At 42.9% G+C, this 18,624-nt stretch overlaps 1 protein-coding gene across 1 annotated transcript in view; it reads left to right on the top strand.

Annotated features, from left to right (window-relative positions):
• The window catches only part of osbpl3b (oxysterol binding protein-like 3b), a 28,180-nt gene that overhangs the window by 8,388 nt on the left and 1,168 nt on the right, over positions 1-18,624 (top strand). Inside the window, 20 exon segments of the mRNA XM_061675781.1 lie at positions 3,421-3,527; positions 5,316-5,432; positions 7,296-7,349; positions 7,514-7,627; positions 7,826-7,990; positions 8,157-8,280; positions 8,913-9,066; positions 9,252-9,345; positions 9,425-9,581; positions 10,747-10,877; positions 11,869-11,970; positions 12,846-12,986; positions 14,335-14,428; positions 14,504-14,748; positions 15,364-15,501; positions 15,889-15,952; positions 16,042-16,120; positions 16,199-16,343; positions 17,710-17,851; positions 17,928-18,054. Of these exon segments, the coding sequence (XP_061531765.1) occupies positions 3,432-3,527; positions 5,316-5,432; positions 7,296-7,349; positions 7,514-7,627; positions 7,826-7,990; positions 8,157-8,280; positions 8,913-9,066; positions 9,252-9,345; positions 9,425-9,581; positions 10,747-10,877; positions 11,869-11,970; positions 12,846-12,986; positions 14,335-14,428; positions 14,504-14,748; positions 15,364-15,501; positions 15,889-15,952; positions 16,042-16,120; positions 16,199-16,343; positions 17,710-17,851; positions 17,928-18,054 (2,483 nt within the window). The 5' untranslated portion in view covers positions 3,421-3,431.

Below are 18,624 nucleotides of genomic sequence, written 5' to 3'. Positions count from 1 at the left end.
AGACCGATGCATCACTAGAAATGATCAATGGAAAGTGGATGAATAAATCATAGAAGCGGAGGCGGCGGTGCGATGAACGCATAGATGGATCCGTCGAGAAGCAAAATAAGACACCGTGAGGCTGATGGTTGCATTCGGACGCTGCAAACACGCTGTCCAAGCGTGGGTCAGTTAAAGGACGGAGCTTTCAGATGACCGCGCTTTTGTCCGTCCGTCCATGCGCCCGTCGGAAAATCAACAATGCCATCCCGAGACAATCGCAAACAGTGGGATCATTATTTTAGGGTAGCGTTTCCCAAAAACACAGTGTTAGGGGGGCACTGGCCCCCCTGATCCCATCCCAGAAATGCTACTGCTCATAAAAGAGACACTACAAGACAATATCATACATACTGTAGACAGTATTTTGCAATCACATTTTTTTTTTTTTTTTTTTTGCCACGTCCCAGAAAATTGCAAATAGCAGTTTTGTTGCAGTTTTTCTGTGAATTACGAAGGTTAGGTTTAAGAAAAATGCAAATAGGTATTTTCATAAATGCTGAGCTGCAAATACTGTACCACTTTGTTGTATGTACGTGAAAAAGAAATCTTAAGACGCTCAGTAGGCGACGTGGCACTCCCAGCAATCTACAACCCCAGTTCCAATGAAGTTGCGACGTTGTGTTAAACATAATACATTGATTTGCAAATCATGTTCAAGCTATATTTAATTGAATACACGACAAAGACAAGATATTTAATGTTCTGATGAACTTTATTGTTTTTTTTAATTGTTTTTAGCAAATAATCATTAATTTAGAATTTTATGGCTGCAACACGTTCCAAAAAAGCTGGGACAGGTGGCAAAAAGGACTGAGAAAGTTGAGGAATGCTCATCAAACACCTGTTTGGAACATCCCACAGGTGAACAGGCTAATTGGGAGCAGGTGGGTGCCGTGATTGGGTAGAAAAGGAGCTTCCCTGAATTGCTCAGTCATTCACAAGCAAAGATGGGGCGAGGTTCACCTCTTTGTGAACACGTGTGTGAGAAACTAGTCGACCAGTTTAAGGACAATGTTCCTCAACGTACAATTGCAAGGAATTTAGGGATTTCATCATCTATGGTCCATAATATCATCAAAAGGTTCAGAAAATCTGGAGAAATCACTGCATGTAAGCGCCAAGGGCGAAATCCAACATTGAATGCCCGTGACCTTCGATCCCTCAGGCGGCACTGCATCTAAAACCGACATCAATGTGGAAAGGATATCACCACATGGGCTCAGGAACACTTCAGAAAACCAATGTCAGTAAATACAGTTCGGCGCTACATCCGTAAGTACAACTTGAAACTCCACTATGCAAAGCAAAAGGCATTTATCAACAACACCCAGAAACTTCTCTGGGCCCGAGCTCATCTCAGATGGACTGATGCAAAGTGGAAAAGTGTTCTGTGGTCTGACGAGTCCACATTTCAAATTGTTTTTGGAAATTGTGGACGTCGTGTCCTCTGGGGCAAAGAGGAAAAGAACCATCTGGACTGTTATGGACGCAAAGTTCAAAAGCCAGCATCTGTGATGGTATGGGGCTGTGTTAGTGCCAATGACATGGGCAACTTACACATCTGTGAACGCACCATTAATGCTGAAAGGTACATACAGGTTTTGGAGAAACATGCTGCCATCCAAGCAACGTCTTTTCCACGGACGCCCCTGCTTATTTCAGCTAGACAATGCCAAGCCACATTCTGCACGTGTTACAACAGCGTGGCTTCGTAGTAAAAGAGTGCAGGTTTATTGAATGTTGTTAAAAGAAAAGTTGATGTAACACAGTGGTAAACATGACCCTGTCCCAGCTTTTTTGGAACGTGTTGCAGCCATAAAATTCTAAGTTAATGATTATTTGCTAAAAACAACAAGGTTTATCAGTTTGAACATTAAATATCTTGTCTGTGTAGTGTATTCAATTAAATATAGGTTGAACATGATTTGAAAATCATTGTATTCTATTGTTATTTATGTTTAACACAACGTCCCAACTTCATTGGAATTGGGGTTCTATTGTTAAAACCTTAGTTCTCCAAAGGACCCCTCTTCAATATTTGCATACAGTGTTGCTCTATATGTCGCGACATCTTCCTCTCACATATGATGACAAATCCCCAATAAGCTAAGCTGTAGCTTGTTCCCAAATGGGTTTGAGGAACAACCAATTAACGCCCATCACTGGTCTTCGAATAACAAACAGCCACTGACTGCATAAGCAGAACGTGGTTTCGTGTGCTAACATGACGAGCCACGCATGTGCATACTGTTAATGAGTCCGTGTGAAGTGTGGCACTTGACGGAACGTTGCTGTCTACTAAAGAGGACCAATTATTTTTACACTCCAGTGAAGTGATGATATCACATGCTGTTGTTGATAGCACGTCTCACGAGTCATGACATCATGACATGTTTTCCAATTTTACAACTAGAAGCAGTGTTCTGACAGTATTTATTTTTTTTTTTTTAAAGAGGAATCAAGCTGTGTGTGTTTGTTGAAAAATAGGCATACATTATATATATATATATATATATATATATATATATATATATATATATTTATTTATTTATTTATTTTTTAATTCCTTTTTTAAACCTTGGTCATGCAGAATGGTGGCGCCATATGCCTTTTTTTTTTTTTTTTTTAATGCTGGAGCAGTTTTTCTGTTCAACAGGGGAATTTGAAATCCTCCCTCTGCAGTTGTTTGTATTGTAATATTTATTGTAAAGGCAGTCAGACCGAACAAGATCTGTGAGGTGAGAGAAAGCGAGAACTGAGCAAAAAATGAAAAAAATGGCAAAAAAACAACAACTGAATAACACGTTACCTGTAGGGACGTTTCAAGCAACTCGATCCCGTAAAGCGTGTCTGCGCAGAAATGTTAGTGAATTAACTCCATCACACTTGCATGTTAGTCATCTGAAGTTTTGTTTTTAATGTACATATTTGTAGAATCGTGCACACATTTGTACGTATCGCTCGGTACACACACGTCTCCAAGACTGCCAATGCACACGCACGAGTGGAAGTAGAGCCGAGACTCACTCTCGCAGCTTTCAGCAAACAATTTCAAATAACATTCACCTACATTGGCACCTTCACTTACAATGACACTTACATTTTGGTTGATTTGATTCTTTAATGTTGGAAGTCTTGCACTCAGTCGGGCCATAAGGGCTCATAAATTATTCATTACTCATTTTTTATGATTAATCTTGTGTGTCAGTTTAACCGACAGAGCCTGTCATGCTATTATAAGCCATATTACAAATACACGCGCCCAAAAAAAATGTATATTTCAGTGTGAAAAAGCTTTTAGAGGCCTTGACGATTAAAGCCATCTTTTTCTTCCCCCCCTGTTGCCCTCGCGACCTTGTGCCGTCTCTCTGGCCGTAGTGCGCGGCGAAATGGGCTCAGAGGAGCGCACTTCAAGCATGTCGCAGAAGATCTCCTCCTTGTCACGCAGCAACAGCAGCTCCTCATCCAAACACGACAGTCGACAGGTAAAACCGCACCTCAAGGTGCCGCCGTGCACGTCTGCTTACTTGTTGTCAGGGGCGGTCCTAGCTTGAATGACATCCCTGGGCAAAAACCCTGTTTTCCACCCCCCGTCCCCTCACACACATACATATTTGTGTATTTTCTTTAAAACAAATGGAATTATAAACAAGATGCAATATACAAATACAGCAACAGCAATAAGAAATAAGAAACAACACACTATTGTCATAATAATAAAGCTATTTCCTTACTGGCATTGTTTATTTGTTTCTCATGCTCTTTATTCTTTTCTTTTAAAATTGTGAAACTGACGGCTTTGACCTTTTCCTCTCCATGTTTACGATAAGTGTTCAATTCGATTTGCCATCATTCCCAAAGACCACCCACGATGCATCTCCTCCTCAGAGGGTGCGCCAATTCCTCATACAAAAGTTCACGATTGACATGTTACGCCAATACAAAGCATTTCATGTAGCAATTTTTTACATTTATTTGGGACCCTTCCCCCAGCAATGCTGCCCTGTGCGGACGCACATAATGCACATGCCTGAAAACCCCGCTGCTTGTCGTGTTCACTGTAAAAATGGGCCTCTCTCCTCCTTTGTGAGCATATAACTACCAGTTTGTCTCCAAAGCTTGAAAAAAAGACAAAACCGTGCTACACACATACAGACTACACACATACAGATGTTTTGTTTTTATATATATAAGTTTGAGGGACCCCATACAAGTTAAAGAAAACTCACCATACTCAGGCCCCAAACCAAACTCATTTAGTTGCTTGTCCTGCCAGTTATTAATGCTAACCGCCACCTTGTCCAATTTAAGAAAACTCACAAATCTACAAAGTTCCAGCAATGCAATGTTGTATTTTTTTGGGAGATTTTCTTTCTTAATACATTCACTTTTAGATATGTGTAACAGTGCGACTAAAATTGTTAACCTGTTCTTTGCCCTGGCACAAAGAATGTTTGGTGTTGATACGCAGACCACAAATTCCAGCTGGACGAAAGTCTGCAGTCTACTGAGTCTCGTTTTATTTTGTCCTATTCCATGATATTGAACATTTCCATCAAATCCCGTCTTCTCTCATGCCTCTACACATTACTGTAGCGATAGGCACCACTGTTGTGGTTGTTGTCCCGAGCAATATATCATTATTTTTTTTTTTCATGCACCACAAAAGCTTTTCCATTTATAAATAAAAGCAGGGGGTTGCTACTGCTGTGGTGCCCACAGGTCACACCGCCACCAACAACCAGGCTGGCGCTCTCGCACAAGTTTTTGGCTCCACGTACAAAGCGAGCTATTACCTGGAGGCTTATCATAACATAACCTCGACATGTCTCTGATTCCTCAACAACGCTTGGAGGAACCACAACATGGCACATTGTCTTGTAATGTCCGTCACTGCTGACGCTTTCCAAGTGTGTTGCGACCTTCAAAACGCGCGTCCAGACTGTCAGACAGACAGTACGTATGTCCGATGACTCACAGTGTGACAGCGTCACTGGGGGATGTGACAAACCCTCAAATAGAAAATAAGTGCCGCGCATCTTCGTTTAATACTCCTTTGTCGGTTACGAGGGTTTCTTTTCGAAAGATTTGGCCCCACAAATCACGTTCTCTCTTTCTGATGACATTTATTTTAAACTCTTTGTACGCTGGGAAAGTCATTTTTCAAGAGGAGTCTACCACCGAGCCAACTAAGCCTTGACAAGGACATCATTTCTTCTTGATTTAGTATTGAGCGTTTCATTTCCAATGAATTATGTTGATTTTTCCCGCAGGACAGCTGGGAAATTGTGGAAGGTCTGCGCGGAGGCTTTGGCAGTGTCGTGGAGCCGCAGAAACAGGAAAGCTATGTGCTAAAGAAAAGAAAGTGGCCCCTAAAGGGCTGGCATAAGGTATGCTCTCGTGTCGTAATACTTGCCCCCTAATGTTTTTAGTTTAGTGTTCTTTTCGACATGAGCAAAGCAAAACATGGGATCGCCATTCAAAATCCCCCTTGCTGGTGCTCAATCCAGATCGTACTCTGCCTTCTGCCATCTTCTTCTTCTTTTCCTTTCGGCTTGTCCCGTTAGGGGTCGCCACAGCGCGTCATCCTTTTCCATAGCCTATCTCCTGCATCCTCCTCTCGAACACCAACTGCCATCATGTCTTCCCTCACGAGATCCATCAACCTTCTCTTTGGTCTTCCTCTAGCTCTCTTGCCTGGCAGCTCCATCCTCATCTTCCTTCTACCGATATAGTCACTATTTCTCCTCTGGACGTGTCCAAACCATCGGAGTCTGCTCTCTCGAACTTGGTCTCCAAAACATCGAACCTCGGCTGTCCCTCTGATGAGCTCATTTCTAATTTTATCCAACCTGGTCACTCCAAGAGCGAACCTCAACATCTTCATTTCCGCCACCTCCAGCTCTGCTTCCTGTTGTCTCTTCAGTGCCACTGTCTCTAATCCGTACATCATGGCTGGCCTCACCACTGTTTTTTCAACTTTGCCCTTCATCTGAGCAGAGACTCTTCTGTCACATAACACACCTGACACCTTCCTCCACCCGTTCCAACCTGCTTGGACCCGTTTCTTCACTTCCTGACCACACTCACCATTGCTCTGGACGGTTGAGCCCAAGTATTTAAAGTCCTCCACCCTTGCTATCTCTTCTCCCTGTAGTCTCACTCTTCCCCCACCACCCCTCTCATTCATGCACATATATTCTGTCTTACTTCGGCTAATCTTCATTCATCTACTTTCCAGTGCCTGCCTCCATCTTTCTAACTGTTCCTCCACCTGCTCCCTGCTTTCACTGCAGATCACATTGTCATCTGCAAACATCATGGTCCACGGGGATTCCAGTCTAACCTCATCTGTCAGCCTATCCTTCACCACTGCAAACGGGAAGGGGCTCAGGGTTGATCCCTGATGCAGTCCCACCTCCACCTTAAATTCGTCTGTCACACCTACAGCGCACCTCACCACTGTTCTGCCGCCCTCGTACGTCCTGTATTATTCTAACATACTTCTCTGCCACTCCAGACTTCCGCATGCAGTACCACAGTTCCTCTCTGGGTACTCTGTCATAGGCTTTCTCTAGATCTACAAAGACACAATGTAGCTCCTTCTGACCTTCTCTGTACTTTTCCACCAACATCCTCAAGGCAAATAATATGCCTTCTGCCATACAAAGAGAAAATCGAAGAATGAACCTGTCCTGGATGATGTTAAACATGAGTCGACTGCTTATTTTACCACATATATTTGTTTGATATGATTTTTGCTTTTTAACGTGTTGAATGCCACCCTCCAGGTTCCATTTTTAAACAAATCCGCAGCCAGCACGACAACGTGATCCCCAATCAGTGTGCCGCGGGAAATTCAGTCTATATACCTTTGGTGGTATTTTTGTTTGGTGATGTGCAGTGAGATTTTTCTCATGTCAAATATTGGCCTTGTGACAATAAAGGTTGGGGAACCCTACTCTCATATAGTCGATTACCCGCATTGAGGAGTCGATGCTCCACATGAAACTCTTCCTCTCAGATGCATTAGCTAATGGCCTGCTGCTTAATAGGGTTGTATATGTTTAGTATTGACATGTGCAGTAAGATCTTGAGCACGAAGAGTCGCTTTTACAAGGAGACTCAATGTGGAGAAACCGGATAGGCCGAATAGTAATGATGACAGACACTTGTGACAATAGGCTGAGATGTTGACAACTGATGAGACTGCATATTGAACTTGCTCGGTGTATTTTTCTCTCTCCCTCTAGAGATACTTTTCCCTGGACAAGGGCATCCTGAAGTACGGCAAGTGCAATGCTGATGTGAGTGCCTTCTAGCTGCAAATGACGTGGCCTTGCCTGTTACGGCGTGTGGTCTACCATTCTCTTCTTGTGTTGCCTACTAGACCAACAACAGGCAATTAATTTATTATAGATATTGAAATTTACGATCCAGTGTGTTCATAAGATAATGTGTTGACTTGCAGATTGAGAAGGGAAAGCTTCATGGCTGCATTGATGTGGGGCTCTCCGTTATGGCCATTAAGAAGAAAGCCAAGTGCATCGATCTCGATGCTGAGGAGAACATCTATCACCTGAAGGTAAACCACAAGGCTAGTCAACAACTTCCCCCCACCACTGATGTATTGGAAATATGGTGGAAAACACGCACCGTTCCCACTGTCCCCCTTGCAGGTATCCATGTATATGCTTGAATGGGTGTGGGGCGACCTTGTGTTGTGTGAGACAAGTGGCGTTGTTTGCACGCGTCACCTCACTTGTCCTTGTGCGCCGCGCAGATCAAGTCGCAGGAGCTGTTTGATGAATGGGTGTCCAAGCTGCGTCACCACCGGCTCTATCGGCAAAACGAGATTGCCATGTGTCCCGACGACAAGTCCTTCCACTTCCCCCGCTACCCCTCCCCCACGCCCCCGAGCTTTGCTGACAGCGCTTCCATTAGAATGGTATCTCGACTTGAATGAATATTCTGACCGTTGTCAAAACCTTCTTGTTTTTCTGCTCATCGCTATCCTTATTTTCCCATACTTTACTTTCAAATCTTCAAATTAGAAAGAGTTCAGAATAATTATTGTTATTGGGCTGACCTTTTGGTTGCGTTTCTTTGCGCAGTGTGTGCCTGTACGCAGGCAGTCCACGGTGCATTCCGCAGGAGCGTTCCCTTTCGGCTGCAACAGCCAAGCCAAGGTAACAGCTTGGCTGCAGTCGTCTGACGACATGGATAAGTGCTCCAAAGGTGAACTGGCGCAGCTGCTCGTCGACAAACTTCAACACGGCTCACCCACCAAATCACGTCATATCTCCTATTCCGCATCATGCACAGCAAAATCAGGGGACACATGCTTTTTTCCTATATTGTATACTATATTGATCCCAGAGGACAATGTGTCTCTCATCACGCTGTTTTTGAACCCCTCCCACCACCTCCCACCAAAATAATTCATATTCACCTATGTTAGTTTTAGTTAATGCGTTTGCAGCAACAGCGGCCTCTGCTGCCTCAAGTAGTAATTACAGGATTCCTATCCAGTACATTTATCGATAACTGAGACGTTTTTTTTTGGGGGGGGGGGGGGGGGGGGTAGACAGAATATGATATGTAACAGTATTCAAAATACAATTAAGTAGAATGCGACCGCATAAGATCTGCTTAGCTCTGATGAGTTGAATGTAAAAACATTTTTTTTTCTGCTCCAGGGCTGTATTTTCTTTATCAGTTCCGTGAATGAGAACACGAAACATCTCCAGCATCTTAAAATCATGACCACTGTTGAATAGTTTTTGCGATTGGTAGCAGCAGACGTGTTGATGGCAATAAAAGTTTTTTTTTGTTGTTTTTTTTTAAAATATTTATTCCTTTCTCTGTAGACCTGTCAGTTTGTGAGGCGTACTTGCTGGAGCTGAGCCACCTTCTTCAGAGCATGGAGGTCCTCCATCGTACCTATTCTGCACCCTCTATCCAGGCTCTTCAGGTGGTTTGCTTAGCATATCTGCTACTTTTACCATTATGGAATAACATGGAGTGAGTTCGTTTATCTGTGTCCTTGAAGCACCAGCGTATCAGAAATCCACAATTTGTGTCTGCTTTTGTTCCACGTTGTTGTTATTTATAGAACTTTTCAAATCCATTTGATTTGAATGGTCCCTGATGACAACTATTTTTGTTTCAACGACTCTAATATCAGTTCCCTGTGTTGTATTCGCTAGGACATCTACATTTGACAGCCCAAAGAAGGAAAAGAGGCTTCAGAGAAAGTGGCGCACAAAGAACTACAATAAAGTCGTCAAAACAACCCTGCAGGTAGCTTTTCAAAAGCTTTGTAAAAAAACAATTTTTTAAAAATAGTGGAATCATCTCTGCTTCTTTTGTTCCACTGCAGGTTCCCAGCTGCATCTCCGCTTCTGTCCGCCTCCACGCGTCCAACCCCAACCTCTCCACCGCTGCGCTCGCCAATGACAAAACCGACCGGGAGTCCCTGGATTCCGCTTTCGACGTGGCCAAGCTGCAGGAGGACTTCTGCCGCGTGGCCACGAACCGTGAGTGACACATCCGCAGAGGTTTCTCTAAATCGACATCTGGATTTCTAGATCACGCGTTCGGCACTGCGCAAAGCCGCTTCTAGATTGCTTGTTACAGTGTTCGCAACTCAACTGCAGGACGAAATCGTCCATCGTTGTGATTGTGTGTGAATTGTTGTTTGTACCCTGACTGTCTAAAGTCACCTGCGACTCTAATGAAGACAATGGATGGATATTAACTGCGGTTATCTTCTTTTTACACTCGTGTGACCATTACAAAGATTAAAAAGGGAGATGAGCGAGGCGTCGTTCAGGTTTAGACAGTTTTTCATCGTCTATACATTTTATTATTAGCATAATTGGCTTCTTTTGACACTTGCATGACAGTTAAGAATGTTAAAATGTCACTTAAAGCCTTGCCTTTACAGTTCATGTTTTTTTTTGGGTTTTTTTTAATGGCAACAATTGAACCTTGGAATGGGGTTCTTCTGTTTTAATGATTTCCTACGGGAACATTTGTTTCCATTTAGGTCGACAAATGTTGTGCCATAATATAAAAAATAGGTATTATATACAATTGGCAGTCAAAGTTCATTTTCCTTTTTACTTTAGTGCTTAAGTCTTTTTTTTTTAACTTTTACTTAAGGTGTTGAATCAGTACTTTTACCTTACCTTACACAAGCATTTGTACTTCTACTTAAGTACAGAGTGTAAGTACTTTTACCACCTCTGCAAATATTTACTGTAATTATGACTTTACTCCTGCGTTAGCATAGATTAGTGATGGTGGACTATATGGCGAGTTCCGACTTTTATATAATTAAAAAAAAAGAATAATAATAATGGAACCCGAGGACCCTCTGTACTTGCCATCCCCACAGTAGCTCAAAATGAATTCTGTACAATCGTCATAGCATTTATGAAGCAACAAATCGAACGTATTTTGCACATTATTGTATCTCGCGTCATGGTGCAAAGAGACACGTACTCCTCTCTCTGGCTGTCAAATCAAGCATCAAATGTTTTCCCGAGCTGCTACTAAGTGAAAAGTTTTGTTTCGAGCTCCTATCGGAAATCAAAGTATTTTAGTCATTAGAAAAGTGCCCCCCCTTTGGGTCCTATTCTTCTTCTGTCAGAGCAGCACTCATGCAAAGACTTTGTTGTTGCTGTCTCCTCTCTTCAGTGCACGCCACCATGAAGTCAGCCCTGAGTTCACTAACGTCGGAGAGGGAGCGATTAAAACAATGCACTGACCAAGACGCCTTCCCCCCTACGTCCCCGCAGGTGGTCGGCTTGAAGAACGCGCTGACAACGGTATGTGGGCACCGGTAGTGCACGCACTAGTGCACGCTCCGCCCGAGTCTCCTTGAGGACTTACCAGCCCACCTGCCTGAGACTTGAGTCACCGGCGGTTCCCACACAGGCTTTTTTTTCCTCCCTTTCTAAAGTTAACATTGATCGTCACGCTACCGCAGCTCGACTTGTGACCTTTCGACTGCATCGCATTTCTTTGACAATAATAGGCCGCTGTCGCTCGGCTCCTAATGACTCAGTCTACCTACGCGACCGCGCAGCTCGGCAATAATGGGCCAGTGATGTCTTCCGTTGTACATTGTCGGCTTCCTGTGTCCAATGATAACATTTAGCACATCGAACAACAATCGCAAAATAATTGTGATGCTGTGTACAACATCATGAATTTAACTGGGACAGCACTCAGTGGAGCACTTCATGGATAATTACCTTCTGCTTGTTCATCAGTTTTGTCATTAAATTGCATTTACAATTCACTCGAAAAATAAAGGAAACTTCCCCCCCCCCCCCAAAACAAATAAAAAGACTACCAACAGTAGAGTATCACAAAGGGTGGACCACCTTTTGTTTGGTGATCTGTTTGTTAGTTAGCATGCTACTTCCTGGTTCAAGGAGGAGGATGTGTCACTTACTGTAATTCTGCATGACGTGGATACTTCCACTGATGGCATAATGACTCACACCGTGACAATTAAATTCACTTTTCGCTTTAAGTCAGTGTTTCCCAACCCGGATTGAGCCATGAAAAAAATAATTGACCGGCGACCACTCCCGGGTGAACCCCATCGCTGGCCCAAAGTTAGCTGGGATAGCTTTTCAGCTCACCGTTGACCCTAGTGAGGATAAACGGCGAATTCCTAAAGTATTTGCATCGGTGACCAATAAAGGGGCGAATAAAGGTTAAGGTTGTGACTAATAACAAGTCAGATATCAGGGCGTCCATTGTGGGGTGTGTGTTCAAATCATGTGTACACTGGTTATTATTTTTCAGGCTTTAGCCCAGAACTCAGAGCTGCGAGAGCGCCTGTGCAAGATTCACGCAGAGTCTCACGTCCTAGAACCCACACTAGTCAATCTCACTGCCACCGTGCAGGTGGGTGTGTGGGAAAGCAGTGACGAAACGCCGTCCCCCCAACCCAACCCCCCGCTTCCTCCCCGTACCCCACGCGGCCACCAGCATGATGATTATTCTGATTACAAATTCCTTCATTATTTGCCTCCCACGTCCTGAATGAGTTGTCATTTCTTTCGTTCTTATCCACACACAGCCGTGTCGCTCTCCTCTCGCCCCCTCACTAATGACGATTAGACACCACGAAAGAAAACAAAAAAAAGAGAAGAAGAACACATGGCGGATCTCGGCATTGTGAATCGTTTGCATGCCGCCGTGCGTTTAGTGCGATCACACAACAAGCTGGCACATGGAGGCTCTTGGCTCATCTGGTAATCTGATTTACTGTCCACACAGTGTGAGCTCATCATGCTAATTGTGTCCCAGCAAATGTGTTAAAAACACACAGTGCATGTGCATCCTCTGGGATTATATATTTGGGAAATTAACAAGCTGTCCCTCGCTAACAAAATAGGACATTATTGCTCAATTACATGAAAATCAGTCAGAATTACATTGATTTTGCATAGCAGCTGGAAAGTAGCTCTTACGAATACTGGAGTAATTTATTCCTGCTGTTTTTATACATAGTACAGAACAGAGTTACACTAAACTCCATTGTTAGCAGATGTACAGCCGGATATTAAAAATATGAGTGCACCTCATGTCATCTCGCCGGTTCATTAGTGTTCTTAAGCTTCTAAAACTTTTGAGGTGCACTCATCACTGGGCCATTATCAACACAGTGTGATTCATCCACGTTGTCACAAACACCGGCCCCTCTCCCCAACTCGCTCCTTACGACGCATAGAGCCCTTTCTTTTTGTATTTATATGTTTGGATGTTGTGTCTGCTAGAAACAAGAAGAATCTGTAGCTGAATCCCGTTCTTTGGTGCATCAAGAGTCCAATGAAAGCAGAGCGTCCATCGCCGAGTCGCTGTCTGAGTTCTTCGACGCACAGGAGGTTCTGTTGTCCAATAGTTCCTCGGAAAATGAGGTAAACGGAGGGTTAAATTCAAACGTTAATGCCTCTTACGGCAAAAAAAAAAAAAAAAACAATGAGAGATAGAAATGGCACGAGAAAATGGCAATGGACAGAAAGAACTGGTCTTAAGAGATGCAGTGCTGATACCAAAACCTAAGTATTTTCACAGTATCTCACAAAAGTGAGTACGCAGCTCACATTTCAGGAATCGTGTCGGAAATCTTCTCAAAGGACAACACTGTGAAGAAAGATCAAAGATGAAGAGACAACTGCAAAATTGTCGGTTTCTCTCATTTTGCTGCAGCATTCACGGTACAGTACATGTTTGCGTCAAATGAACATTCCATGTCAACACATGGTGAAAACAACTCCCAAATTCCTAATACAAATATTATCATTTAGAACATTTATTTGCTGAAAATGAGAAATGGGTCCAGTGTTTGTTTTTTCTGGTGTTTTTTTTTTTTTTTTTTTTTGCTTGAGCTGTATATTTAAGTTTATGCTGGAAATGTAAGGGGCCTCCTCACTGTTTTGAGGTACCAAATACTATATTACATATTAGCTGTTTTCACGATTCTTTGCATTTTGAGACAAAATCTACTGCCCAAATTGTTCACAATCTACGTTGTGCAAGTTTTTTTCTACAAAAGCTTCAATGGTATTTTTTTTTTCTTTCTTTCTTTTTTTTGCAGTGTGCGATGGTTCCTTGTCATGCATCAGAATGATTTATCTGAGGAAGGAATGGTTCTTCTTTTTAGGCCATGGCAGGAAAAGATCCGTTAGAAATTCCACATATGTTGTAGAAGTAATTTGGACACTTTGAGGCACCCGAGATGGGCCGACCATCGCGGTCTCCATTATTCCTGCCCACCGTCATTCTGGCATCACCTCGCTGGCAATGCAGCCTTGTTAGGACATAGTAGCCATCCACCAACCATTCAGAACTCCATCCATTTGCATCATCCAAAGTGGCATGGCATTCATGAATGAATAAAAACTGTTTGCAAATTAGTAAATTAGTCTTCATGCATTGCTGCGCCCACTGCGAGCAGTTCACCTTTTGCGATATCGTTTTAATATCTTTCATGCAAGTTGAAATAAGGCTGCTCTCTGACTGTACTACTGTACCCCACACACACACACACACACTTTACTTTAATGTCATGTGGCTGGTCAGATAGCAACGTGGTGTGAAAATGGAAGTGAATTACTGTCCTCTAAAAATACAGCTACACTGTAGCTCCTAAGGGACATCATCTTCAAATGATGCGACAGCATGCTGAAGGAAACTTGCCCTGTCTTTAATCAGGTTCTTCTCATCGCAATTGCTAAAGTTTGGATGTTTTTGTTTTGGTTTTAGGCGTCAGAGGATGACTCGTACATCAGCGACGTTAGTGACAACAATTCCATGGACAACTTCAACAATGAGACAGAAAACGGCAGACAAAATTCAGGCAAGAAATTGCTTAAACGCACCAGCCGGAAAATAACAAATCCATTTCTATATGTGATGTTTTTGTTTTTGTCAGGTCGCGGAGAGAGCGGCGCCGTCCTCCGCCGGCGTCGATCGCGTCTTTCGTCACCCAGCCCCGGCGGCAGCGCCGTCAGCCTGTGGAACATCCTCAGAAACAACATCGGCAAAGACCTTTCCAAAGTGGCCATGCCGGTGCATCTCAACGAGCCGCTCAACACCCTGCAGAGGTTGTGTGAGGAGCTGGAGTACAGCGAGCTTCTCGATCAGGCCGCCAGCACGCCCGATCCCTTTGAACGCATGGTGAGCGGACAGCTCACAGACAACACAGTCCCTTAAAGCACTTTGCATCCATCTCCCTACTTCTGACAGTTCTTGATTCAGGAGAACATCTGCCCCTTGTTTGTCATTCAAGCAGTCGAGCGCAGTGTTTTCCAACCTTTATTGAGCCAAGCCACATATTTCACATAAGAAAAATCTCCCGGCACACCACCAGACACAAATGTCACACAATCTATACCGTATGTACAAAAATAATGACGGTCTCACCTCAATGTACTCACAAAACTGCTTACTCAGTGTGAAATCTGGGCCTGAATACAAAGCTATTATTCTGTTGTGCTTTCGGCCAGTGGAAGCGTTTGCCTGTCATTTTATAGCGCCGCCGATGAACAAAGATGAACAAAGGCGCATTTATAATGAGTACATCATTTTTTCAGACCACTTGGGCAAAATTGGATGATTTCATACAGTACATACATTCCTGGTAGAAAACACAGGCAGTGTAACAAAAATAAAAATAATAATAATTCTTTACTCTGCTCTTTGTTGATCACAACTAGACATCTCCAAAAGCGGACCTGTACACTCCCGGTTGTCGGTCGCGACTATTGGCACAATTGTTTTCTGTGTGTGTAGGTCTTCATCGCTACATTTGTGGTGTCGGGTTACGCGTCCAGCTTCTACAGAACGGGCGGCAAACCCTTTAATCCGGTCCTGGGAGAGACTTATGAATGTGACCGACCAGATAAAGGTTTCCAGTTTATCGCGGAGCAGGTACGGTTGGTGCACTACAAATTGAAGTTGAATCTTTCCTGTGGTGACTTTAGCTGCTCTCCAACCACGTTCAACTTTTTAGTTTTTATATGAGTTTTTAAACGGCTTCTTAAAACCTACTCTTCTCCTTGGCATTTGCTGACTATGTGTAAGAGTTGCCACGTTTGTGTTCTATGTACAGTATTTATTTTGTACTATGGTATTCCCTGTTTTGTTGGTGTTACGTTTTATGGTTTTTATCCTCTGTTATGTTACATTGTTATATATTCTACAGTGAATATTTACAATGAAATGTAGAGCACTATGGTCAACAATGTTGCTGTTGAAATACATTTAGATTGGAATGAAATCAGCTCTTCTCTAAATACATGTTATCTACGTCTGCAGGTCAGCCATCATCCGCCAATATCGGCTTGCCATGCAGAGTCTAAAAATTTTATCTACTGGCAAGGTGCGTGTGGGACTGGAGCATCAATTTTTGGGGGGTTAATGCTCCAAGTTTTTAAATTGGGATCCAAAAGATTTTCATTAATTTTGCAGACGTGAGATGTAAGAACAAGTTTTGGGGGAAGTCAATGGAGATCGTTCCTGTCGGCAGCACACACGTAACTTTGCCTGGGTGAGCTTTACGCACAGAACCGCAACACGGGTGCCGCATGTTTAAGTATTTGTAACGTGATTGTTCTCATTGCTGCAGGTCTGGAGACCACTATGAGTGGAACAAGGTGACGTCGTGCATTCACAACATCCTGAGTGGGCAGCGCTGGATTGAGCACTACGGCGAGATCTCCATCAGGAACTCCAACAGCGACGCCTGCCAGTGCAAGATCACTTTTGTTAAGGTGAGCCGAGCCCGCTAACTTCTTTCATGCGTGGCTGCTTTTTCTGTTATTCTGCTGTGTCGGTCCTGCCATCGAATCTATTTTTCTTACAATGAGTGGCGGGCCGTACATTTGGTATCTGGGCCGTCAGTGCGGATTTACCGGACTTAATCCATGTCTAAGTACCGTAATCATTTAAGAAAAACAAAACAATATTTCACAAATTCTGCCAGGGTATGTAAACTTATGAGCATAACTGTACATATATGCAGTCATGCATACGTCATATTGGTATGAATGTGTAGGCTACACCTTTTTTATAACCACTAGGTGGCGGTGGCATTTTGGAATGAAAGTGTACGGCTTTTTCATGACCACTCGATGCTGGCATACATTTATAAAATAAAATATATAAAAGTTTGTTTCTATTTGCCCCTATACCCATGTATAATGCGCACAATTGACTTTTGACAGGTTTTTTTTTTTGGGGGGGGGGGAAATGCACATTATACATGAGAAATTACGGTACCTTAATATTAACACAAAGCAAAACATTTATTCATATGTGCAGATTGCTACAGAAATATTTCTGTTAGTCCAAGATGGCTTGCTCTGACCAACCGATGAGGGGGAAGAAAAATGCTGACGTTATTGTGGGCCAGCTAGCTGGAGCTCTGAGGCAAATTTGAAATCTGATTGGTTAAAGAAACAATCCAATTCCAAATATAGTTTAAGTTTCATCAGCTGGCACTACTGATTCTGAAGTCCTTGGGCAGGTTAGATTGACATGGCAGCACATAGAGACCGAAATCTGAAAAAAAAATAAAAAAGACAATCCGAAATAAAAACGTAGCATCCACATACATGTACTGAAATTGGTGCATCCAAGAGAAATTGCTACAAAATAAAGAGAATAGACTGTTTGGAATAAAATAATACAATTTCATGGGGGAGGGGGGGAGTGTCTATATTTTCTCTCATTTGTAAAAAATGTTGTTGGTATGTTTCCAGATCCAGAGTGTTCAGACTCAGTACTGTAGTGCGGCTTTATTCCTCAATGACCTTTGCTCACAGTTGCTGTTCTTCACCTGCATGCAACTAAGAAGCTCATATGATGTTTCGGAGGTTTGATGTATGAAAGCCTTCACTGAGCTGAGAAGGTTAATTGCTTTAGCGGTTCTCATTTTAAAGGTCCCCTGAAGGTAGGTGAGTCAAGGAAAAAAGGTGATTAATTGATCCCCACCTCCCATGAAATACACCAGACATGCAATAGTAGCCATGATAAAGAGCAAAGGAAGACATTACCATGAGGTCCTGGATGATAGAGTGTGATCAACTGTTGAAAGATAATGGCCTTCGCTGTGATGGATGTTCTTCTTTGTCACAGGCCAGGTGGAACTCAAGTGTGAATGAAGTGGAAGGAACCATCACGGATCAGAAGGGGAATGCGGCCCGTCGGCTCTTTGGGAAGTGGCACGAAGCCGTTTACTGCGGGGACCCGCCCTCGGCCACTTGCATCTGGAGAGCAAGTATGACCATTTAGTTTTTATTCCCAATCATAGAATGCACACTTAATATTCACGAAGTGAATGCCTGTATATGCAGATGCCATGCCACTGGACCACGAGCAGTACTACGGTTTCACCAAGTTTGCCATTGAACTGAACGAGCTGGACGCGTCCCTAAAAGCGCTGCTGCCGCCCACTGACACCAGACTGCGTGTGGACCAAAGGTGAGAGACAAAAACACACCACTTGATCTTTAATTGTACTTGTTGCCTTGTTATTATACCTTATTATATACCAAAGATGTTTTTCTAATTTAAGCTTTTGACAGTGATTCACTGATTCAGGTCGTCTTTATCTCTCTATTTCTCATTCACTGAACCCAGTTGTGTTTTCTTGACACTGTGCTGATCAAATCTGTGTGACAGGCACATCAGTAGGAAGGGTTACAATAATAACTGCACTCGTCGCTTCTGCGGATTTCTCTTGTGTTAATTTTAGTCCACGATAGTAAATGTTACACCTGAATAGTCAAAATGTAGGACATACTAAAATAACACCAGAGCTTTATCCGGTGTGACGGCTCAATAGTGAGGAAACTTGAAAATAAAAAACATGTACCTCCACTTTTTTTTTTTTTTTTTTTTTTTTTAATTTATTTATTTGTCACCCAATTGCAAGGCACACTTTGACAACCATTTACACACACATTCACAACTACAGACAATTTTGTTTGACAAGTATGCCGTCAACTCTTCCGATGTGGGAAAAATAATATAAGGAATTTTACATTTGAA

Source organism: Phycodurus eques, chromosome 4 (assembly GCF_024500275.1).
Source record: "Phycodurus eques isolate BA_2022a chromosome 4, UOR_Pequ_1.1, whole genome shotgun sequence".
Classification (NCBI taxonomy): domain Eukaryota; kingdom Metazoa; phylum Chordata; class Actinopteri; order Syngnathiformes; family Syngnathidae; genus Phycodurus; species Phycodurus eques.
The sequence above is the reverse complement of the archived record's forward strand: the minus strand, read 5'-3'. Positions and strand labels throughout refer to the sequence as shown.